Source organism: Stenella coeruleoalba (genome assembly GCF_951394435.1).
Source record: "Stenella coeruleoalba genome assembly, chromosome: 9".
Taxonomy (NCBI): Eukaryota; Metazoa; Chordata; class Mammalia; order Artiodactyla; family Delphinidae; genus Stenella; species Stenella coeruleoalba.
In genome coordinates this window covers 20,347,422-20,373,376 of record NC_137155.1, presented here as the reverse complement: position 1 = coordinate 20,373,376, position 25,955 = coordinate 20,347,422, and the positions used below count along the sequence as shown (strand labels likewise).

The following is a 25,955-nucleotide window of genomic DNA, read 5'->3' as shown; positions in this document are numbered from 1 at the left end:
CATCAGTCACAAAAGCCCCTCAATCGTAATACTACTGAGCTAATCCAACCACACAAGGTGGATGATTACTAAGACGAAATAAATTTTTTTAAAACCTCAAATATAAAGTAACAGCAGCAAGTAGTAAAATCAGAGTATAATTTCCACCAAACATATACTATCTCTAACTTAACTGGCTGTTCTTAAATCTTTACAAGTATATTTATATAAAACTATGTATGCCTCTAATAATAACTGTTGAAAGCAACTAAAATAACGAACGGGTCTTTCAGCTACACAACTGCAATGTTTACCTTTAGGTGCAAAATATGAAACTCTGCCTTTCAAAATTCATCTTCCTATCTTTGCTCACGCTTTACCTACTGCTGCATGACAGACTAAATTGTCCGCCATTATTCTTCAGAAATGCATAGCTCTGTCTTCTCATTAAAGCTAAGTCAGGGGCTTCCCTGGTGGCGCAGTGGTTGAGAGTCCGCCTGCCGATGCAGGGGACACGGGTTCGTGCCCCGGTCCGGGAAGATCCCACATGCCGCGGAGCAGCTGGGCCCGTGAGCCATGGCCGCTGGGCCTGCGCGTCCCGAGCCTGTGCTCCGCAACGGGAGAGGCCACAACAGGGAGAGGCCCGTGTACCGCAAAAAAAAAAAGAAAAAAGCTATGTCAGGGCTGATACTAAAAGGACATACTTTGAAGTAAACAGGGGCCAATCTTACCAGTCTTTGGGTATTAATAAGAGTAATGATTTTTACTCTTTGATCATCCTGATTTCGATGCTTCAATTATTTTTCTAGTAGTCTACCAAGCAAACTCCTCACTTCTTTCTAGCTCAGTACTGATATTATCTTGCTGAAACGTTCCCTGAGAATAATCCTGGCACCCAATCCCATCTTCCACTTCCTCCCATACTGCTTCCTTATCTCTACCCACAGCACTTGCTATATACCTCTCATCTAGGACATCTCCCAATGTACAATAATTATTTATATGTGCACATATACCATCCCTGATAGAACATGAGTTCCCTGAAGATGCAGACCATATCTTCTTATTCTATTAATACCAGCTACTACAAGCATAACCTGTGACAAACTGCAGCAAGTCAATATACTCTTTAGGTCTTCTCAGGTGGTTATGTTCAGAAGAAACGGATGCAAATCAGAATTGACCAGTAAACTTAGGAAACGATTTTCTCTCCTTAAATTTCATTACCACTTCACAATGAGACAGCTTTGAGTCAGAGAAGCTGGGGTTCAATTCCTAGTTCCATCAAATAACAGCAAAGGAGATCTCCTCAACATAGTAGCTTTATAATCCTCCCTGAATAGATGAAGCAATGGATCTTCATTTTGAGAATTCATTTTTAAATAAAACTTTGTACTACAGACTTTATATTTTAAAACAATGAATATGGCAAAACATAAAAGTGTTTAAGAAAAAAGGTAATAAAAAAATTTCACAGCAAGACTATAATCGTTTTTTGCACACCCTAGACAACAAGTAAATGGTTTCCTTTTCTTCAAGGAAAGGCTCCTGTTCTCTGGTTTGAAAAGAAAATACAGTACTTTCTCAAGATCAAAATATTAGGAGGATATAATCCAAGTTTATCCCCTCCCTACCTCTGGGCTATATTTTTTATGGAAAAAAAGTAGAATCCTATTTGAACTAAGAGGACAATACAATTGTTTTGTTAATACAGCAAATGGGGGAAAAAAACAGTGTTCCCAGGTTTACTTTATTTTGTTTCTACTCACAAAGCCTTCAACTCTTTCATCTGTTTCATCATCCTTTATCTCATGTCCCTCTAACTATTTAACTCATGTAACCACTGGTTCCACATTTTCCAGGTCAATCCCAACTTCAAATATTTTGTCCCACTATCCCCACAGCAAATTGCTCAAAAATTCCAAAACCTGGGTATTAATACTATGGCTTCTGGCTATGCCTCCCTTTATCTAGTTATGTGTCTTGATTTAAGGAAACATGATCACTATAGTGCTCTTTACCCTTTAGTCTCCACTGAGGAATACTCTGCCAAGCCCAGACTCTCAAAGTATTACAAAGCAATCCGTCACTAATCTCATTATTCCAAAAGATATAATATAAACATACAGTGAGCTAGAGAATATTGAGTGCCAGGTTTAACACATTAAGTTACAATAACATCGACCGTCCAACTAAAAAATAAAACAAAGAAGACCCCTCAAATTAATAGCATGGATGCAGAATTCGTATTTTCACCTTTGCAAAAATGTAGCACAGGAAGCGTCACCTTTGCAGTTTAAGAAAGCTCAATTCATATCTACCACTATATGGAAATAAATTATTTTTTTGCTAGGCCAGACTGCCACAAAGCTGTGGTCAACAGACCAAACTTTTAAAGAGAAACCTATACTTCCTGGAGAACCATTAAGTCCTGAACCCCCTGAAAAATTTCACTCTTCCCTCTACCACTTACACTGAAAACTACTTTCATGAAGTCACCAATAATCTCCAAAAGGCATCAAAACCATAAGCCTCAATTCCTATAAAGTATTTAACTCCTTTCTTCAATTTCATGAAACAAGTGTCTCTTGATTCTCCTCTAACCCTTTCTGGTCCTTTGCATCCAGCCCCTTAAAGCATGTGTTCTCTCTTGAACTATTCTCTCCTCAGATTTTGTCTTTTATCAAGTTTATCTCCTGCCTACCACGCCTTTAACTATTACATTTATGACGATCCCCAAATCTGTATTTCTGCTGACTTTTCTCCCCAGTTCCAGTTCCATATTTTTTTTAAGATTTTTTTTATTAGTTTATTTATATTTATTTTTGGCTGCATAGGGTCTTCGTTGCCGCGGGTGAGCTTTCTCTAGTTGCAACGAGCAGGGGCTACTCTTCGTTGCGCTGCGCGTGCTTCTCATTGCAGTGGCTTCTCTTGTTGCAGAGCACAGGCTCTAGGGGCGTGGGCTCAGTAGTTATGGCTCACGGGCTCTAGAGTGCAGGCTCAGTAGTTGTGGCGCACGGGCTTAGTTGCTCCACGGCATGTGGGATCTTCCCGGACCAGGGCTCGAACCCGTGTCCCCTGCGTTGGCAAGCGGATTCTTAACCACTGCGCCACCAGGGAAGTCCCTGCTTCTGTTTTATGTTTTTTGGCCACGCGGTATGTGAGATCCTAGCTCCCCGACCAGGGATTGAACCTGCACCCCCTGCATTGGAAGGCAAAGTCTTAGCCACTGGACTGCCAGGGAAATCCCTCCAGTTCCATATTCAAACTGCTAGACTGCCAGGGAAGTCCCAAAGAAACCCTCTGAATGACTGAGGAAAAAGAGAAAATTTGGTGAGCATAACAAAATAGTATAATAAATAAATAATGTATGTCAAGGAGTAGAGACAGAAAAAAATGCATTTATGTTTATTAAACCATGCGTATAAAGCACCATACCCAACATCTAGCATAGAGCATGCCTTTAAATATGTAAAGACGGAGGGGCTTCCCTGGTGGCGCAGTGGTTGAGATGCAGGGGACGCGGGTTCGTGCCCCGGTCCGGGACGATCCCACATGCCGCAGAGCGGCTGGGCCCGTGAACCATGGCCGCTGAGCCTGTGCGTCCGGAGCCTGTGCTCCGTAACGGGAGAGGCCACAACAGTGAGAGGCCCGCGTACCGCAAAACAAAATAATAATAAAAATATGTAAAGACTGAGATGACCATATAAGATTTATTAACAGATGAGGAATTTAAGGAAATATTTTAATTACCTGCCTCAGATTAGTTGACTTGTTATTGAAACTAGCAAATACCAAAATATCTTTATTTGTATACTCAAATACTATCTTTTTTTGTTCTTAAAGAGCATTTTAATCTTTTTGTGTGTACCCTAAGGTTTGATGCCATACCACAGTACAATACTTGAGACCACACTGTTCACTACCAGCTACAGTTTCTATTTAAAAATTCAGAAAGCAATTTTCAACTGTATATTCCAAGTCTATCTTAGGCTGCATTAGACAAAATAAATTATGGGCCAAATTCCAGAATGGTAGAATAAATTGTCATTGATGTTCTCCCTAATCCTTCCATTATGGATCTACACAGAGATCACATATGTCCCGTTATTTATTCGAAAGCTTGAAAATTAACTCTACAAGCCATATTTTTGCAACCTCCCATTCCACTCCCCAAGTCTAGTAACACATAAGGAATTACTATTTAGGGATCTGCTGGGCCCATTTTTCCTATCAATGCATAAAAACACTTTAATATAAGGTATTTATGTTTTTAAAAAGATAAAAAATTAACTATAATAAAGGATGTGCTTTCACATAATCATTTCATTTTTCAAAAAGAAGGGAAGACCAAGTAGAGATAAAGTCAAGTTAGGCTGGCAAACTTTTGTTTGTAAAATTAAGGTTTAAATTCTTAACAGAGACACAGTTTGGCAACTATCACAAGGTTAAATATAGAGTTACCATATGACCCAGCAATTCCACTCCTAGGTAAATATACCCAAGGGCACTAAAAACGTATGTCCACACAAAAACGTGTACACAAGTGCTCACAGTAACATTGTTCATAAAAGCCAAAAAGTGGAAACAACCCAAATGTCCATCCACTGATGAATTAATAAACAAAATGTAGTCTAGTCATACAATAGAATATTATATGGCCACAAAAAGGAATAAAGTGCTGATACATGCTCAGCTGATAAATCTTGAAAACGTTATGCTAAGTGAAAGAAGTAAGACACAAAAAACATTATATGATTCCATTTATATGAAATGTCCAGAATAGGCAGATTTATAGTCAGAAAGTAGATTAGTGGTTTCCAGGGTGGTGGGGTGAAAAGGAGTGAGGTGTGACTGGTAATGGGTATGGGGTTTCTTTTCACAGTGATGAAAAAGTCCTGAAATTAGATAGTGATAATTTCCTGCAAAAAGTATTTCATTCTGGCATTATATTAGACTTGGTCCGGAAAAGGCCAGATCACACTACTGTGAAGTTATGTGCGCCCCAAGTTACCAAGGGCATGATTTTGTCTTCGAATATCTCTTTGTAATAACGATAAACAGTGCTCCTCTTTCATATAACACACAAAAATCAAACAAAAAGCCAAACTTCAATCATGATAAAAACTAGGATCTACCTACATATAATTATCAAGATTTCTGCAAGAAATCTTGCACATAACTTCCTACCCCAAGTTACCAAGGGCATGATTTTTGTCTTCGAATATCTCTACCTATATAGTTGTTTGCCCTAACCACTAAAGGAAGAGGAACCAGCTAGTTGTTGCTAAGTGCCATTACAGTGTCTCAGATTACCAAGCCACACAATAGTCATATAACATTAGATAGCTCTGCTCAACTCATGAATTAACTGTTATGATTTTCAAATAAAACCTACTTTCTCAGCTTGCTGACATACTGGATCTGGACACCTATAATAAAAGGAAAAAGTAAGATTCAATTATCACCTTCATGAGGATGACTGGTCTTATATCATTTTTCCTAACCTACTCTATGTGTCAGGTATTCTTTTAGGTGGTACAGATATAGTGGTGAACAATATATTGCCCTCAGGTAGCATATATTCCAAAAGTAGATCTTGGTCATATAGTATTTATCATTCCCGCTTCTTCTATCCATCATTTGTTTACAGGTTTTATCCCATCACTACAACCACTGCTGCCACCCAAGATAGTAATTTTCTGTCTTCCAGAGATAATCTTTTATATTTTTCTTTATTCCTCCACAATACCTAGTATCTTCCATGTATCACATATTCAGTAAAGCATGACAAGTCTTTTAAACAAAATGGGCACTGATACCATATTCAGAGCATCACATAGTCAATCAATTGGCACCCTACTATCACATTTATAACTTACTCAGTTCAATAAGCTGAGATAATAGAGTTTGTATAACTGGAGAGTATACATTTAAAATGTTACTTGAAATTTGATCTTTGTGGTTTACCATCATACTGACATATGAAACTGATAAAAAATGAAGTGTAATTTAAAATAATTTATTTAAAGTAATAAGCCCCTTGTCCTAAATAACATACCTGAAGACACTTTGTTTTTGATTTGCTTCTTTATTATATTACCTACAATGTCACCAAGGAAAGTTTTCAATCTTTTATCACCAGGGGGAAAATGTACAGAATATATGGGTGCTAATACACACATATAAAAACCCATCAACATATTCTTAGAGATGAGGTATATATGTGTGCCTATGTATACAGATACATACATATAATTTAAATATGTAATATATTAAATTTAACAGTTTAAAATTTATACAAGCAATGCATGCAGATGCTAAAACATTCAAACCATAATGTCAAGTTGTGCCATGGGTTCCTAAGACCACCCGCAGGTTCAGTGATACATGAGGACGACTCACAGGACTATCTCTACCGTCACATTCACAGCTATGATTTATTACGGCTGAAGTATACAAAGCAAAAGCAGCAAAGGGAAAGGAGCATGAGGCAAAGTCCAGAAGAAACTAGGCACACGGTTTCAAGAGTCCTCCCCTAATGGAGTCACACAGGACCCACTGAATTACTCCAGCAACGAGCTGTGACAGCACTGGTGAAATGCTGTCTACCAGGGAAGCTCATTAGAGACTCAGTAGCCAGAGTTTTTATTGGTGGCTGGTCATACAGGTACTCTCTGTCTTAGCAGGAACCAAATTCCCAGATTTCCATAAGGAAAGTAGGTGTTTAACAAAAACTATATTTGTACAGTAAAGGCAAAGGGAGCCATTCTTATCATGGAATGATGGGAATCCTCCCAAAAGTCCAAGTTCCCAGACCCCAGCCAAGGGCCAATCTTGCAAGTAGGCCTTTCTGAGGATAGCAGTCACAGGCTTGTTATGTTAACTTTTTCTGCACACAATTATAAATGAAAAAGTAATCACCTCTCCTCCATATCCCTCCCCTTTGAAGTAACCAACCATGTTAAGCCTCTTTATTAATAGATATTTTATATATTGTTTCACAAAAAATTGCTGTAACTAATATACTTGGACATACTATTTTACACACATATGCAAATATTTTAAAGTAAAGATTCCTAGAAGTTGACACGATGGGTCAAAGAATATACACATGATCAACTCTATTACAAGTGGCCAAACTGCTTTCCAAAAAAGGCCTTACCAGTTTACCTTCCTAACAGATCCAGAATACTAGTTTTTCTCTATCCTTGCCAACATTTGCTATTATCAATTTCTGAATTGCCATGATTATCAATTTTTGAATTTCACCAAATTTGGTGGAATCTGATAGACCCCTCAAAAGTTAACATTAATTAATTTGTATTTCTCTGATTATTGAATAGGTTGGTGACTTTTCCCCCATGTTTAAATAATTATTTTCATTTTTCTTCTGTTAATTTTCTTAGCATTTGTTAATTTTCTTATTGGAGTGTTATATATAGAAGCTACTCATATATTTTAGACAATAATCCTCCAACTGTTTAATGTGGTTAAAATGTTTTATCTCAATCTACTGCTTATCTTGCATTACCTTTTGTATTATAGATGTCTTTCATTTTTATGAGGTCAAATTTGAGCTTTATTATTACAATATTTGTGCTTTAAATACAAGTCAGGAGAAAAAACACTCTAATTCAGACTGGCTTTGTCCCTAAATGTTTCACCAGTCTCTTTACACTGGCAAACTGACTCCTTTAGACAACTATTACATTAAAAAAGTTTACCCAAATGTGGTGGATCTTTTTTGAACTTGCTTATTTTAAAATAAAATGAAAAACTCTTATAATTCAGCTACCATTTTAGACTACAAAGTGAAGTCTCAGGCAAAACAGTATTCTGCATCGCTTTGTGAAGCGACAATTCTTAGGTACAAGCTAATTTCTAATAGGATGAGGCCCTTAGGGTGACTTGGTACTTCACTGTCAGCTTGACTTCTCTGAGCCATACAAAACCTCCTGTAATAATACTTAATGTGTAGTGTGGGTACACTGGCAATCTCTGGGAGTAAAATATTTTAAAGCATAACCCCTATAATCAAATAAAATTTATTATTTAAGTTATAAATCTTCTGTTGGCTAGAACATTTCATGAATGACAAAGACCAAATCTACTTTTACCTCTGAAAAACTGATTTAGCAATTATTCTAAAAATTCATACTATTTTTAACCAATTCCTTGTTTATTTAGAAGTCTTAATATATAAATTCACCAACGGCCCTACTATATGAGTTATTTCTATAAATGTTCTTTTTGATTGTGCTTATTTAGTTAATAATGCTAACTGCTGTTCCCTGAAGTCTCTTCTTTATCCCCACCTTTATTTGTTTGCTCATAGGGTTCCCTCTACTTATAAAGTCCCTCCACCAAAATTCACCTATCCTTCTAGGCTCATTTTGAAAGCACTTGCTTATTAAGCATTCCATGACTCTCCTAACAGTATATGATTTTTCCTTTTTAAGAATCCTCATTTAAAAAAGAAAAAAAAAAAGAATCCTCATTGCACAACAACATGAATGTACTTAATGCCAATGAACTGTACACATAAAAACGGTTAAAACGTTGACTTTCGTTATGTACGTTTACCAATAAAACAGCTGCCCACCCCCCCAAAAAAAAAGTAGAGGGACTTCCCTGGTGGCACAGCAGTTAAGAATCCACCTGCCAATGCAGGGGACACAGGTTTGATCCCTGGTCCAGGAATATTCCACGTGCTGTGGAGCAACTATGCCTGCGTGCCGCAACTACTGAGCCCACGCTCTGCAACTACTGAAGCCTGCGCACCTAGTACCCATGCTCCACAACGAGAAGCCACCGCAATGAGAAGCCCGTCCACCGCAACAAAGAGTAGCCCCCACTTGCCACTAGAGAAAGCCTGCATGCAGCAACGGAGACCCAACGCGGCCAAAAAATTAAAATTTAAAAAAAAAAATAGAGTGCTAGGTAAACAGTAACACAAGGGTTGGCAGTTAAGAGAGTAGAAATGGGAGAAGGGATCCAGGGTTAAGAGAGGAGGGGAGAATAATAAACCAAAACAGTACATTTATTAGCTTTCTGGGCAATCCTCACTCCCTCCCCCAACTTCTCTTTTCCCTAAAATGTCTACAGCAGATTTACCTTTCAGGACAACTCATATATATGATAGGATTTCATAGACAGGAGTAATTTTCCCACTGCTTTAAAAAAATAACATAAAATCCATTCAAAAAAATTTTAATGCAAATTTGTCCTACCCTCTTCTCAGTGCTTTTGACAAGCTCACCCATGACTTCTATTCCCAAATTCAGGGTTAAATCCAAATTCACAATTCTTTTTGTAACTCCTCAATCCATTTACTTTCTACATGACCCTCCAGGTTCTGTTCCTTACTCTCTAGAACTGAGAGTTTATCATCCTCAAGTAGACACTTAAGTGTCCCGAATGTTCCATATTCTTCCCTGTTATTCTCAGTATATATTCTTTATCTCAGAAATCTCATCTTTTTCCGTGAGTTCAACGATCACCCATACACAATAAATTAGAGAGCTACAGGGCCAACCATGACTGGCCTGAGATCTAAATTCAACTCAAACTCTATACATCTAAAATTGAACTCAGTACCCAACTCCTCAAATTTATCTTTCCTCCTGTATTCCCTATCTCATCACTACCACTTAGTGTCCACATTAGCTCAGATAAATCCTTCCTCACTCTCCCATATCACCAAATCTTGTGAATGCTATCTCAAAACTGCCTTCCAAATCCATCCCTTTTCTTCATATTCATTGTCACTGTCTCCAGGCCCTCCTGCTTGAACAGCTCAAATAGCTTTCTAAGCGGTCTCTGCTTGTATCCTTACCTCTCTGCATTTTATTCTCCACACAGCAGCCAAGGTGATCCTGTTAAAATGTAAGTTAACATCATACCTAAGAGTAAAACTCATGTCATTTAGAGTAAAAGCCAAAGTCCTAACAATGACCTACAAGAACCCTGGATGGTTTGCCGTAACTCCCAACACTATTACAAATCTACTACTCTCTTCCTCACCCATTCTGCTCAAGCACACTGGCTTCCTTGATATCCCTTCAATACACTCTTAACTCAAATACTTGGGCACTTAATGCTCTTTCTGTCTGGAATACTCTTCTCCCAGATAACCGCATGGCTCACTCCCTCACTATTTCAAGTCCTGGTTCCATGTTTTAACCACCCTACATAATAATAATATCCCCTACACCTGTCATATGGTAGACTGATCATATTAATAGCCTGATCTTCAACTCTTCCTATATTGAAACCACATGTGACTTCACAGTTCTTCCGACTTAAACGGTGTAATTTATCTCCCAACCCCTTGAGGTTGAGGTGGCATTATAACTTGCTTTGGCCAACAGAATGTGAGATCATTTTGGAACATATTTGAAAATATTAGATATGGCATAAACAATATATGGTTTGCAAACAAAACATGGCTTGTAAACAGGATAAAAACTGGCATATAATAAAGCAACAACAGAAAATTAAATGTGTTGGTTAAATATTCATCTTATACTTCTGGTTTAGATTAAACTGCATTTTCCAAAAATACCTTAAGAATAATCTACCAGCCATCACAAGAATGTAGAGAATGAGAAAATATCAATATTTTATTATTCTTTGAAACTCTTAAGCAGCATTAGAATAATTCATGTCACTACAGTCTACTTTACAAGATTTGCAAGATTCTCTCTTATTTTTAAATATCCAATATTTAATTATATTTCCCTTAAGACCTAAGAGCATGAAAAACAGAAAGTATGCTGCATCTGAGCCAATAATAGAGGAGACTAAAGAGGCAGGTGAAAAACTAGGTATAAATGATGCTTCAACATCGAGGGCAGGAAGGACTTTAAAAAAAAAAGTCAACAGTGCTGAATGCTAAAGAGGCAACAAGAAAGCTACACACTACTATAAAGTATCTACTGGATATGTCCAGGAGATCTAAGGCAACCATAGTAAATGCAATTTCAGCAGAATGGTAGTGCTTGAAATCAGCTTACAGTGGGGGTTAAAGGAATGAAGAGGAGGCCAAGGAAGTAGAGCTAGCCACTGCCCACCTAATTACTCATTCAAGGAAGCTTAGTTTAAGCCTTCATTTTACCATTAATAACAGTTTCTTTCAATCCTTTCACACAAAAAAAATTTCTAGCTTTTGAACTATTAAAATATCCATCCTCTTTACTTTTCCATAAAATGAAAAGATCAAAGCATCTGGTATACTGAACATTAAAACAGTGCTTCTTACTTTAATAATTAATCTTCTACTATCTAAGTTATAAAGTAATGAAAAATATTTGTTATTTTGTACAACATCTAATAATGCCAGTGAATGGGTTTAGAGATATTTGAACATATTCAATTTCTTCCAATAGTTGTGAAATCCTATTATTAATACCCACCTACTCTGTGTTCCTCCTTGGCATTTACATATAACCTATTTACAGCACTAGAAGTAAAGAATTACAAACAACTAGGCATAAATTACAGGAAATTTCTAAATTACACAGTGCATCCAGATTTATCTCTAACACCCATTAATGAATCTTAGGCACAAAGAGGCCAATGGACAGAGTAGATAGAGAAAGCTAAGAAGACACAGGTGCACAGGCAAGCAGATACACAGCACAGACAGAGGCACACTGACAACCAGGCAAACACAGCATTACAGCACTTAGGTTTTAGATGATCCGGGAACTACAATTGGATTTATTTTATTAATGCAAAATCTATTGTGAAGAAAATACATTAGTCTTTGAGACAGTGATAAATTTCAGATACATATTCAGAGAGAGAATAAAAAAATGACAATATAATACTTGAATAAAATTGATCCTTAGAATTACACTTCCTTGCAAGAAGGTAATGTTCTGGTTCCATATTTTAACACTGAAAAATTACAACTTAAATCTTAAGTACCATAAATATGCAGCTTATAGATTATCTTAATTTTATAGTTTCTACACAGAAACCTTACAAGTTTGACGTTTAATATGTACTGAATATGTGAAATAATGCTCTGCCAGAGCCAACAGAATGTTCTCTCAACTCACAAGGACTCTTTATGCTTCTTTTTCCCTTCTCTGAAAGAAGGTGGGTGGAGTTTATTTGGGGCTGAAACCTTAAAATAGTTAAATTTTTTTTGCTGTTTTGCTTCAAAACAAATACACTTTGGGTTACCTGCCTAGTTAGGGGACTATCCCTTTTCTCTTTAAGAAAAGTACCTACCAATCACATCTGAACAAGTTCACCACCTTGGTCAACTCCACACAATTATACTACACAAAACCCATTTCATCGGTGGCAAGTTGATTGATGTGATGTGAATTTCAGGAATGTGAAAGTGAGATAGAGCAATTCTAGTCATAATGAGTTCTTCCCCTAAACTGAGATACAGTGAATGAGATAGGTTAGATCACTGTAAGGGATGCCTTTATTCAATAGCAGGTGCAGCCCCAAGCAGTGAAAGTCAAATGCAGCCAGCTAAGAGTAAAGCAGGTGCACAGAGAAGCAAAGACAAGTATCCAAGCAGCCCTAGATAGACACAGAAACTGATAAATATGGAGAACCACAGAAAGACAGAGGGGCTGAAATGAAGAGTCACCCAGGTTACAGATGGCTCTCCATTTCTTGGTTCCTGTCCTTAAAGCAACTCAAGGGCAGTATTCTACTGCAATATTTTTTTTTCCACTTAAGCTGGTTTGCAAATAGGCTACAACCAAAAATCTATACCAACAAAGAAGGTTTCTATAATTTTCGATATTTATGCCCCCCTTTGCTGGTTTGCAAATAGGCTACAACCAAAAATCTATACCAACAAAGAAGTTTTCTATAATTTTCGATATTTATGCCCCCCTTTTTTTTCCTTTATTGACTTTTTCCCTAAAGAATAAGAATGCAACTGCTGGTCTAAGCAACATCATGTCATAGAAAAAGCATCTTACTATTGTACATCTTGCTTATTTGGGACAAACTCAGCTCTGCCAACTTCTAACCGTGAAACCTGTAACAAGCTCCTTAAACAGCTTTCTTGTTCCCTTTAACATCAAAGGGTCTATGACCTATGAGTAAATCCAGTGTACACAGTGAGGGGAGGCGTCCAGAAAAGCCACATTCTCCACATTTTCATAGCACGGGAGCTAGAACTCCTTTCCTTTCTCACTTTGGTTCTAGCCCCAAACGTGTAGTCTCAAAATCTCTCAGAGTCATCTCCTAGAAAACTCAAATATGCTGAGGAATCCAAACTAAACAGAGGCTTACCGTTATAAATAACTTGCAGAGGTTCTAAAGACTCTTTTAAATGTAATTTTTTTACAGGGCACTTTTAACAGAAGCCCATGAAAAACACTGATCTGGCCACTTAAGAACTATATAAACAGAGAGTGTATTACTTTATATATCTGGGATAAGGTAAAATTACCAGATTTAAGAACACTGGGCTTCTGGAACTCCATTTTTAAAAGATCCTTCAGGGACTTCCCTGGTGGCACAGTGGTTAAGAATCTGCCTGCCAATGCAGGGACACAGGTTTGAGCCCCGGTCCGGGAAGATCCCACATGCCGCGGAGCAACTAAGCCCGTGCACCACAACTACTGAGCCTGTGCTCTAGAGCCCGCGAGCCACAACTACTGAGCCCACGCGCCTAAGCCCGTGCTCCTCAACAAGAGAAGCCACCGCAATGAGAAGCCCGCGCACCACAACAAAGAATAGCCCCCGGAAGGGTAGCCCCTGCTAGCTGCAACTAGAGAAAGCCAGAAAGCCTGCATGCAGCAACGAAGACCCCACGCAGACAAAAAAAATTTTTTTAATAAATAAAAAGATCCTTCATACCAACCAAACCATACATTATAAGAGTGAACAACTATGCCACAATAATGAGACATCAAAACACTCCTCACCAAAACATTCAGGAATGCTGAGGCCAATATTATATTCATCTCAAGCTCAGCATTTCAGCTGCTCTCCCTTTGGGAATCCCCTCCTATTTGTTTGGGTATATGGGCTTTGCTTATTTTTTACACTGCCACCCTGTTCCTCTCATCTAAAACCCACAGTTCTTATCTCTGTGTCTTTGCAAGTGCTGTTTGCTTTCTATCTCTGAAATGCCTTTTATCCTAATCCACATGACAAACTTTTCCTTCAAGAGTCAAGTCAAATGTGGCCTCCATGCTGAAATTGTCCATGTTCTATTCAGGCAGATTTAGGCTCTCCTGCCTCTGTGGTTTAAATCTTGAATACACTTCCCTTAGAGTAATACCAAGTCTTTAACTACTATTGACCACCTTCTATGTACTACATTAGAAGCTTTACATACATATTATCTTGGCCCTTCTAGGTAGGTATTATATCCCCAATTTCCCTAGATAACCTGCTTATAATCATAACAGGGCCAGGACAGAAATTAACTACCTGATGACTCCAAAGCTGATTATCTTTCTACTAGTCTAGAGTTTCTAAGATTTTTGGAACCCAAACCCCTTGAGAATCTAACAGCTATGAGACTTCTCCACCCCTCTCCCAATGAGCTTACACACAAAACACTATGTATAATATGAAAGGGTTCGCAAACCCCCTGAAGCCCATCCACTGCCCCCAGGAAAACTTCTTGCTGCTTCTCACAAGTCTATTCACAGCCAGTAAGGCAACAACTGTCATATTTTCAAATATCAATTCTAAACACGGTACCTAGGGCATAGTGGGCACTCGGTGAACATCTTCTGAATGGTGGATGGTAGGAACCATGGAAGGATGACAGGGCTGCCATTTTTGCATTCCTTCAGAGCTACCAGGGTAGCTACTCAACTGTTGTTAAATAGCTTTTCAGATGCAGATTACATCTAAAAACAGTTACTATAGGAAATGTAGTTATTAGCATACACCCCAAAGCCTCTGAGATTAACACGATCCACGTTCCACATTCTCTAGGAAAAACTTTTGGGGAGCAACTACTTATATCTGCTATAAGCCAGTTCACAGACACTATAATATTATACAAATGGAAACAAGTATCTGTGCTATTTCAGATGGAAGGAGATAACAGTCAAGGTCTGAATGCATGAATCTAAAAAATTTAACTACTACAGGAAATATGAAATGCTGGGAGAGGGGTTCAATTCCTGTTTGGAAGAGACTAGTGGTTTAGAAGAACTGCATGTCACTGGACTTGCCTTAGCAAGTCTTCAACTCAAATCTAATGAAGGCTTTTTTCCCATGGTATTAAAAATCAAATTTGCAATGGAGAACAAGTGCTTTAAGATAAACTGGGCTAATATATTTATCTCAGAAAGTGAGAGTTAATTACAATTCTTCTGAGTTCTGGGTGAATGCGGTAAAGTCATTCTAAATTTTTAGTGTTTTGATCTTCAAGGTATTTGTCTATAAAATAGAAGGAAAGTTTTCTAAGAAAGGGGAAAAATATGCTCAACACAGATAAGCAAGATTTCATTCATTCACTGGGTATACTCAAGGATGAGAAATAGCTCATTCCAGAGGAACGAAAGGACACACACTGCAGAGTACAGGAGTTTAATACTGGAAACGTATGAGAGACTATGTTAAGAAGGCTCTGGAAGGCCAGGTTAAGAAGTGTAGACTTTATCCTATTGGCCTGTGATTCTAAACCAGGGCAAAAGCTACAAAATAGGCAGCAGGGGGATAGGAGAAAGGGAAATTCGTAAGGCAGACGTATAATTATAGTTTGAAAAAAAGCAGAGCTTGGGTCTGATGCTTTGAGTTGCCTTAGGCATTTAAAATTCCAATAATTTTAATGGTCATCAAAGGGAGCCTTGAGGGTTTTTTGAACTTATATTTTTCGATGATAAAAATAAAACCATGTTTCCAATACGGTTCTACATAAATGTATTACAGAAAATTGAACTAGGCAGCAACAAGGGGACTCAAACCCACATCTTCTGATTTTATAACCCGTATGCCCTCCATTATCCCACAGATGCCAACACTTGAAAGTGATATTTTAGGAAAGTGAGCATGATATATGGAATGAATTAGATGAGGCAAGAAACTAGAGGCAAGGAGAGAACAACAGCTATTGCTGTAATCACTCCCAAAACACCCACGATTTACAAGATACCACTATTGTTGAAGAGATGTCAGTGACATGTTATCTGGATTTCCTTAATGAAATCTAAAACCAAAAGTTAAAAGTGGACATTTTATTAAAATTAATCATGGGGTGGAGGATATACAAGTAGTTACTTTAAGTGGTTCCCTCAATCCTTATGCATATCAACCAGTGTCCAGAGAAAAATACGCACCGTACTATTTTTCACATTTATGTAGAAGATATTACAATTAATAAAAATGTATTTATTTAAAAGTTTTACTAAACTCAGTCTAATACTTTATCTTTTATTTTCTTTTTTCAGTGGATACTAAAAATAAAACAACATTTGTGCCTGCACACCTGTAGGTAAGAGGAAGAAAAAGCAATTCTCATGCTGGTCTAAGAGACAAGCCCCTTGGACCACCTGAAGAGCCAAGCTCTGTTTTACAGCATTAAGCTCGCTACAATTTGTGCTAACGCAATGGCCATTAATGCTTATTAAATGCCAGGCACTATATTAAGCAATGGGGATACAGAGATAGTTAACTAAGTCCCAGTCTGTAGCCTTGGAGGCTTTCAGTCTGGGGAAATCAGAAATGTAAATGTTTATGAATCTAATGAACTGAGTGCTATAGAAACCCAGAAATGTTTACCATACAAACGAAAAATTTTAATCTATCTAAATGTTAATGTCTAACTGTCAGTTTCAATCTTTCAAAAATCTTTTCCAAATTAGATATCAAATATTGAAGGAAAAAAGCTAACAATATTCTAAAATTAAATACAGGAAAACATCCTTGAGAATTAACACTTGAGGTAAATTTTTATTGTGCTATCTCAGTGAGCCATGTCTGGAAAGTTACTTAAAAGTTCACTTCCACTTTTGAAGTTAGTTAAAATATAAATATGTTTGGCTGGACACTCATCAAAGGTAAGAAAATCTTAACTAAACCAGTGGCACTGGGAAAGGACTAAGATTAGCTCAGATGCTACGACTGGAAAATATTTCCTTTCACGCTAGCTTTAAAGACATGTTAGACATACCGCACCATTTATATAAGCTTACTGAGATATTTTAAAAACCTACAAGCCAACCACAAGATAGCACTTCACACCCTCTAAGGTGGTTATAATAAAAAAGACAGACAGTGACAAGTATTGGTGAGGATGTAAAGAAATTGGTGGGAATGGAAAATGTGCATTCTCCTGGTTGAAACGTAAAACATGCAGCAGCTTTGGAGAACAATCTGGCAGTTCCTCAAAATGTTAAACATACTTGTAGGTACATACCCAAGATAATCAAAAACATGTGCAAAACAAAAACTTGTGTAAAAGGTTCATAGTAGCATTATTCATAAAATAATACAAATATATTACATCTTATGTATTATTATATACAAAATATTCCAAAATGTGAAAACAACGCAAACTGTCTATCAACAAATGAATGGATAAACAAAATATGGTATATCTATACAACAGAAAATTATTCAGTCATAAAAAGGAATGAAGTATTTCTGACCACGCAACAACACTGATGAACCTTGAAAACATTAAGTCAAAGGAGTCAGTCACAGAATACTGATTCCATTTATATGAAATGTCTAGACGAGGCAAATCTATGGAAACAGAAGGTAGATTAGTGGTTGCCAAGGTCTGCAGGGAGCAGGGAGGAAGGGAGAAATGACTGCTAATGGGTATGCGGTTTCTTTTGGAGGTGATGTGATGATGGTTGCACAATTTTGTGAATACACTAAAACCTATTAAATTGCACAACTTAAATGAGTGAATTTTACACTAAGTGAATTATATCTCCATAAAGCTGTTATTAATTTTTAAAACACCTACAAGCCACAATATTGAACAGTTTAACAACGATGAAGTTTTTTATACTTATCTAGTCTGTGCAGCATTAAGATCTTGCCAGGCTTTCAGTCCTTCCTCCCCTCCTACTTTTTATCAAATCAAATCGTAGCCTGAAATCAAAACTTCAGAGGTCTTATTTAACCAAAAGACAGGTTCTTGTTATCTGTCTTTTAAAATTATACTTAAACAGCAATCATTTCACAAAAAAGATATAGATAAGGAATGCATATATGAAAAATGTTCCTATCTCATCTTTTTTTTAAAAAGCAGAGGGTGGGAGGGGATCTGTGTCTTCCTCTGGCTTCTGCCATCTCCTTTCAGAATGTTAAAAGTAAATGGAAGAAATTTATACCACTTCGCCTATTTCTTCTTCAACCCACTATAGTCTGGCTTTTTCCCATACCCCAACCCCAAACTGCTTTTTCTAGTCACCAAATCACTCCTACTTGGCAAATAGAATGGGTGCTTTCTCAAGCTCACCTTACAGGTCCTCCCAGAATTACTGTATCAGACTTTGGTGACTACTCCTTTCCTGAAACTCTCCCAGGCTTTTCTGACATCCTCTGGGTTCCCTTCCTTCCTCTTTGACCACACCTTCCCGGGAGCAATCACTAGCACTTCCGTTTAGAAGCTGCTCTTTAAATGCTGACGCTCTTCAACCTAAAGTTGGTCACTCTATAGGCTTGTCTGAATAAGCTCATTTCACTTTCCTGCTTTCAAATAACTCTTACATGCTTTAATTCTGTCCCGTCAGCTCTCTCATGCTCTACATTTCCACAAGATGTCTCATAGGCACCTCCTTTTAACGTGTCCAAAGCTAAACTCATTCTCTTCGACTTTGAAATTTCTTCCAACCATCTTCTGCTTGGTCTCCTCTGCTTGTTTCTCCTCTCTTCTTCCTTACCCTACCAAACAGTACCTTCCAACTTGAGTGACGGTATACCAAGCTAGAAACCTTGGAGCCATACTACAACATTCCTATCTCCTTCACTACTCACATCTAGTGACTCATTGAGACCTCTTCCTTTATCCTTATCAGATCCTTTGTACACTCTCTGTTCTACTGTCTTAGTTTAGCTCAGGCCCTCATACCTCACTCCCTATATTTCAACAGCTTCAAAAATGCTCTCCTTTAATCCGGTAATCCATTCTTCATACTACCATCAGAATCAACTTTCTGCAGCACAAATCTGTCAAATGACTGCTTATTTTTCTTAAAATATGCAGCGATCTGCAGAGACCTATAGTACTGATTCTCAGCATTTTACCAGAACCAACCTGAATGATATAAGTGAAGGCTCAAAGTAAAGCAGGCTGGGGTGGTGAGGGGACAACTGGAGGTGGGGAAACACTGCTGCAGTGTTCAAACAGAATGTCTATTTTCTTAACACCTGCCTACTTTCCCTGTAACTCTAAGACCTGTAGTGTGTTACTGTTCAAAATTACTATTACTGATCTATAGTATCCAGCATAGATTCAAGAACCTTCAAAACCTGATCCCTACCTAGGTGTCTCAGCCTCATGTTAGCCTTTATCATGCACTATTTCACTGTTTCTCAAAATCTGGTGATGGCCCACCCCCAGACCATTTCAAACAGTCCACGAGGTCAAAACTCTTTTCCTAACAATACTAAGTTATGCTTCCTCACCTGTAAATATGCAAATGCACAGACTTTAGTACAAGATTTTTTTTAAACACTTTCATTCCCTTTAGGAGTGTACAGTGGAGCTTTCTAGAGGGTACATGACACGTGATACTCTGAAATGTGACAATGCAACAGTACGAATGCAACAGCTATAAGAATCCAGCTCTCTTCTATTAAGCCAGACATTTAAAAAAATTGCAAAAATATAAAAATAATGCTTCTTCCCACCAATAACTTTTTGAAAAATAATTACTTGTCATAAAATATAGTATACAGGTTAATATGGAATGGTTTTATTATCATTATTTTAAAGTAAACTGTATTTTTAAATATCTTCTAATTTCTAATACAGTAAATAAACAGAAGGTCTTTGGAGTCCTCAGTAATTTTTGAGAGTGTAAAAGACTCTTAAGATCAAAAGGTGTGAGAACTGCTACATTATTTACAGCAGATTATCTACCACTCCCTAAATATGCTCAACTCTGAAACCTCCATCCTTTTGCATGGTGATGCATCCTCCACCACCTGCCTAGTCCCAGCCAGGTCCTAAGGGACCTCAGATGCATTCTGGAGAAACGGGATAGAGAGAACAGGTTTTGAAGTCAAGCAAGATACTTAACTTCTCAGAGTGTGTTCCCTTACCTGTAAAATATAGGTTATATCTATCTACCTCATAAATTGCCGATATGTTAAATAAGACACAGTGTAAAAATATCTGGCACAGTGTTTAACATATAGTAGGGATGAAAAAATGTTAATTTCCTTTCTACCTAAAATAATTTATAAAATCACAAACACTACTGTAGTAAGATTAAAAACAATACAACAATTATTTAATCATAACAAAGCAAGCAAACTGGTTGTTTTGAGCAGTTCCTTCAGGATTACTATTAGTAGAGCAGATGGTTTTAGATAATAAATTCCCTGAAATGCATAACTACTACAGTAGTTCTGCAGTTACTTGTGATTGATAAATTCAGATTAATTTAAAATATCAGTTATTGGGACTTCCCTGGTGGTCCAGTGGTAAAGAATCCACCTTGCAATGCAGGGGACGTGGGTTCAATCCCTGGTCAGGCAACTAAGACCCCACATGCCATGGGACAACTAAGCCCGCCCACCAGAACTACTGAGCTCACACACCTCAGCTAGAGAACCCGGGTGCCGCAAACTACAGAGCCCACGTGCCCCGGAACAAGCGCGCCACAACTAGAGAGAAGCCCACGTGCTGCAGTGAAGGTCCCAACTAAGACCTGACACAGACAAAAATAAATTTAAAAAGTAAATAATAAATCTTAAAAAAAAAATAAAATATCAGTTATTTTAAATAGCATTTTAACATAGGAATGCTTGCTATTACACCTCAGTTTAGCCTTAGAAAAAAATGTCCATAAATCTTCTCCTTCCAGTGTTTCACAAAAAAGTACTATAATTCACACCTCCTCTGCATCCTGTTTTTTAAATATTCTACTAAGTCCACTCATTAAATTTTTGTTTTCATCTCCATAAGTAGAAATAGAACCAGTTTTTAAACTGAAACTGCCATATTTGTAGCTTCACTGTTGTCTTTTATGATTTTTTTTATATACAAGTGTCTAGTGTATAAACTTTAGCCTAATCAGAATAAATTTACTTCTTGTTTCAGTACTTTAATTATACATGATAAAGCTTTAAAAAGCAAAAGAAAATTACTGAAAATGGAAAGCCCAGACATCTCTTTTTCCTTCTGTCTCTAGTTACATGTAACTGACTACATAAATTAGCCATTTGAGAATATAGAGACAGCACAATAATTTGTTAGATAAAGACCCTAAATATTAGTTTCATATTTCAGTCTTGTGAAGTAGGTAGTATTTTTCTCCTTTTAAAGGTGAGAAAACTCAGTCAACTCATTTTCTTTCAAGTGGCCTGCCCAAGGTCAGAAAACTAGCCAATGGCAGAGATGGGAGTAAAACGTCTGTCAAACATAAATGTGCACCACCCTACCATACACATTTACTTGTCATGATCACTGTCTCCCATTTCATAAAGAAGACTAAGAATCGAGATAGTTGAGATCACGTTCTGGATCTGCCACAGATTAGCTATTTAATCATCAACTTGTAAAGTAATCATTTTGGTGCCGTAGTTTACACCACCTCAATACCTTAGTTTTCTCCTCTTTCACAGAATGGGGTGCACAACAGGCAAAGGCCAAGAACAGACAACTCACAGAATAGTTAACAAGAGGAAAAATTTCTACCCTTACTAGTATCAAGATATTCAAATTAAAACAAGATACCATTTTTCAACCATCAAATTATCAAAGATCCAAGATAATTATTATGAATACTCATACAGTACTGACAGTTGTATAAACTGACAGAACTTCTTCAAAAAGTTATTCATAAACACATATTAAATGTTTATATCCCTTCATCTAGTACTTCCATTACTGGAAGATATCTTATGCAATAATCCAAAATAAAGAAGCTTTATGCATAAGTGTTCACTACAGAATTATGACATATAATAGCAGAAAATAAATGGCCTAAACATTCAACCATAAGAAAATAGTTAAGCTAAAAGACAGTGGCTAGGTGAAGTATTATATAGCCACCTAAAATCATTTTTACAAATGAAAAACACTTAAATATTAAGCTGGAAAAAATTTTCCAAGAATATGAAATGGTATGGATTATGTAGTATGGTCACAGAGAAGCATTAAAAACATTAACAGAGATAGCCTTTGGGAGATGGGACTATAGGAAGGCTGAGCGGAATAATGGAAAGACCACAGTTTGAATGCCCATTCCACTTTCCTACAGGTAAGGCATTCTTAATTATTACTGTATAATTTCCAAATTTGAAACAATGAACATTATCACTTCATATCTGAATAAGGTTATAATACAGTAGCTAGATTACCCCTAAGGCTCAGTTCTAAAATGCTAAAAAGTTTTTAATGCATTTTTAATCCATATCAGAATTTAAGAACAACAGAAGAGTTAGAATCCATCAGGGGATCTCCTATTCTCTTTCCATGGCAGAGGGGACAAAGTTTCCCTCCAGCCTTGTAGTCAAGGGAAAAAGAGGCACCAACTAGCAACCTTAATTACAGCTATTGCTTATCAAGTCACAGAATAAAAAAAAGCAAGCACTACAAAAGAACAGCCCTAGTAATCAAATCTCAAGAGTAGAATCCCCTAACTATCCCTAGGTACTATGGAAGAAAAAGGAAACTCATTTAGTCCTGGAGAAATGAAATCTCCAATAGGAATCCCTGACTCATCCCCAAAGCATGAACCCTAAGGCTACTTCCCCTGTACAGGAGTTCAGAGACTGGGCACTTGTCCTGATGGCCTGCATCACCAAACAATGCTCTTTCCTGACAGGATATGCCCATGGATAACAAGATGATTAGCATGCAAAGAATAAGTGGCCAGGGACCACACCACCTCTCCTTCCACAACCAAAATAAGACAGTGTAAGACTAGTTTTAAACATTTAAAATATTCTAAATAAATATTTTCTTCTCTTTTGGCCGAAGAGTAGTAAAAAGGGGACTCTGTCCAATTATTGTGATGCCATTCCAAAGATACCAACACATTCAAAATTCTCAATAGTAAAAACGGAACATGTCTTCTTTTCTTTAACCTTTTCAGATCATAAAGTAATTTTTCAAATACATAGGCTAAATATCAAGAGAAAATCTTTAAAATAAGGCATAAATTACTTAATCAACATTTTCTACACCTTCAAAAGATACTAACAAAACCTAACTCCTAGCCTCCTCTATAATTGGTCTAGGGAGGCGGGAATCACAAAGCTCCAACAACACTGTTACAATATTGTATAAGGTGAAGGGTTAAGAATTTTAACGCTAAAGCTTTACTAGACCGAAGTCTCTTTAAAATGTGAAAAATTATTTCAGCACTAAAAGCCATTTCACCTGCACCTTGTAAACAATTAAACTGTAGTTTGAAACAAAAACTAGTCAATGTTTGCTGCTCACTCACTTTTATACACATTAACTGTGTATCCCTTGAACAATCGCGAATTTCAGAGTTAAGTGACTATTCCTGGAGGTGTATCTGGCCCGGGAGCAAAATTTTCCCTAGCTTATTTCCCATTCCCAAACCCCGCCAAGACTAAGGAGCAGCCACTTCCCAAAGTCCCACTTCCTTTTCCATTCCCCAGACCTCCAGGGTTTCCAACGCCCCAGTCTTGCGCAATATCCGTAGGAGCAGCCGCCGCAACCACCGCCTCCTAAGCCGAGAAACAACCCTAAAGGGAACATTGTCCAGCAGAAAAATACGGGGCGGGGGGGGGCAATGGAGGAAGTCGACTTCTCCTCCCACGCCTTCGGACCTGACCCCCTCGTAGTGATGGACCAAGAGCAATTCCACGACTAGGACTTTTAACCTCCTCTCCAGCCCGCCTGTACAAGCAGAGGGCGGAAGGCGGGGGAGGGGGTGTCGGATGGGGGGGTGTTGGGGAGACTTCGAAGGTTATCTCCCACTTCAGGGCTTCGGCCCGTACGGTCGCCTCCGCCTCAACACGACTATTGTTCCCAAGTTCCCCACCCCCACCCCGGATAGGAAGTGATAGTCACATCCCCTCTGCCTTCGGCAGTGTCCCCTAGGGAGTCTGAAGTAGGCTTCCTTCAGGATAACCACGCACCTCCCCACCCCTACACACACACGCGCTTACCCCCTCAACCTCAAGTCACGTTGACCCCAAAACCATCTCAAACCTGGATCTCAAGAGACCAGAGATGAAACAGGGGTAAATGGAAATTGAGCAAACCACGAGAATGCTTAGGGACAGACCCTTTCCCATGCACCGGAGATAACTGCGAACCCAGGAACGGCAAACAGTCCTACCTTGCCCACCCCAGTGACCAGCTTGAGCAAAGGGACCCCACGAGTTAATTGCCACCTTAAGAGCCCCGTTCCTCCCTCAGCCGCGACCCTCCCTGGAGGAGCAGTTGGATGGGGAGGTGAGGAGAGACGAGCCCCCCGGCCTGTACCTCATTCGCCTCCGGCTCCCGGCCCGAGAAACAATAGGTGGTCTCTGGCGGCGGTGCTGAGTGCGGGCTCGGCCGGGCGGCCTCTCCCTTCGCGTCCCGGACGCCGGCGGAGGGGGCCGCGATCGCGGGAGGAGAAAAGGCGGCCGAGGGGCGGAGGCGACCTCACCTCCCGCCGGCCTCCGAGTCCACCCGGCCCTTGGGGCTGGCGCGCGCCCCCTCCGCCCCTCTCCTTACAGCCGCACACAAAGCGCTGGCGGCCCGGGCCGGCCGGGCGAGGCTGCAGTGGGCTCCGGTGCCGGCGAGAGGAGTCGACAGCGAGGGGAGGGACTCACCATGAAGTCCCGGGCGAAGTTGTCCTCCCCATTGTGGTCCGGACTCTTCATGGCCTGGACCCTCTGTATGAATTTCCTCAGGATCTCCACTTGCTCCATCCTCCCGAGTCCCCCCGGCTGCGGTCGCTGGCCCCCCCGCCGCCCTCCCGCCCGGCGCAGAGCCCGCTCAGTCTTCCCCAGCTCGCTCCCCCTACCCGACCCCTCTCTCCCGACCCCCGCCGCTCCCTGCTCCTCCCCACCGCCCAAGGCGGTGGCAGCGGCGGCACCAGCCCGGCTCCCGATCCTACAACTTCCAGGAGCAGCCGCCGCTCTCCCACAGTACGGGGCGAGCCACTGCGGCTAGCGCCAACCCCAACCCCCAGCTTGCTCCATCCTCCTTCCCCGCCCTCCTCCTGCTCTGCCGGAGACGCCGCCACCGCCTTAGGAACACGGCTCTCCGACCGCCCTGCCCCCCCCAACCCCTTCCCGGTTCCTCCTTCCCTCCCTCCCTCCCTCCCGGCTAGCAGCCGCAGCCGCCTCTCCCCACGGGCTCGCCCCCGCCGCCACCCAAACGCGCGTCTCCGCGCAGCGGCTCCGTCCCGGGTGCTACGCCGCTCCGAGTCGCCCCCGCCCGCCACGCCCCCAAGCCCGCCCCGCCGGCCCTAGCCCGGCTAGGAGTGGCTGGGAGGCGCTTCGGCAGTCGGCTGGGAGACTTGACTCTACTTCCGGGGCGTGGTCCCGCCCGGGCTGCGCATAGGTTTGAGGAGCGGTCGTAGGAGGGAATTCGACACAACCGGGCAAACGCTACTCAATTGGAGTAGGACTTGAGTTGGAAATTGCGGTCTCACCGCCTATTAGTGGGAAACACATATTTCTAGAGTGCTTCCGCCCGCCGCCAGCCATGGGCTGGGACTACAAATCCAGGCCGGCCGGAGTCCAGGAGTGGGGCGGGGGAGGGCGGCGGTGGAAAGAGAGGCATGCTGGGAACTGTAGTAGTGTCATCTCCACGTTCGCCGCAGGTATGTCTTCATCTTAATGTTGAGGGCACTTAGACCTTGGCACTT

The 25,955-nt window shown here is 39.7% G+C and overlaps 1 protein-coding gene across 3 annotated transcripts in view; it reads right to left on the bottom strand.

Annotated features, from left to right (window-relative positions):
* PTPN12 (protein tyrosine phosphatase non-receptor type 12) overlaps window positions 1-25,082 on the bottom strand; it is an 86,458-nt gene extending 61,376 nt beyond the window's left edge. Inside the window, exon 1 of one of the 3 annotated variants that reach the window (XM_079932433.1) lies at window positions 24,913-25,082. In XM_079932433.1, coding sequence (XP_079788559.1) covers window positions 24,913-25,011 — 99 coding nt within the window. In that variant the 5' untranslated portion in view covers window positions 25,012-25,082. Of the gene's footprint in view, window positions 1-5,377; window positions 5,396-24,580; window positions 24,668-24,912 lie in introns of those variants that run through there. The other 2 variants (XM_079932434.1, XM_079932435.1) reach the window with 2 other exon arrangements.
* Window positions 25,083-25,955: the final 873 nt, after the last annotated feature.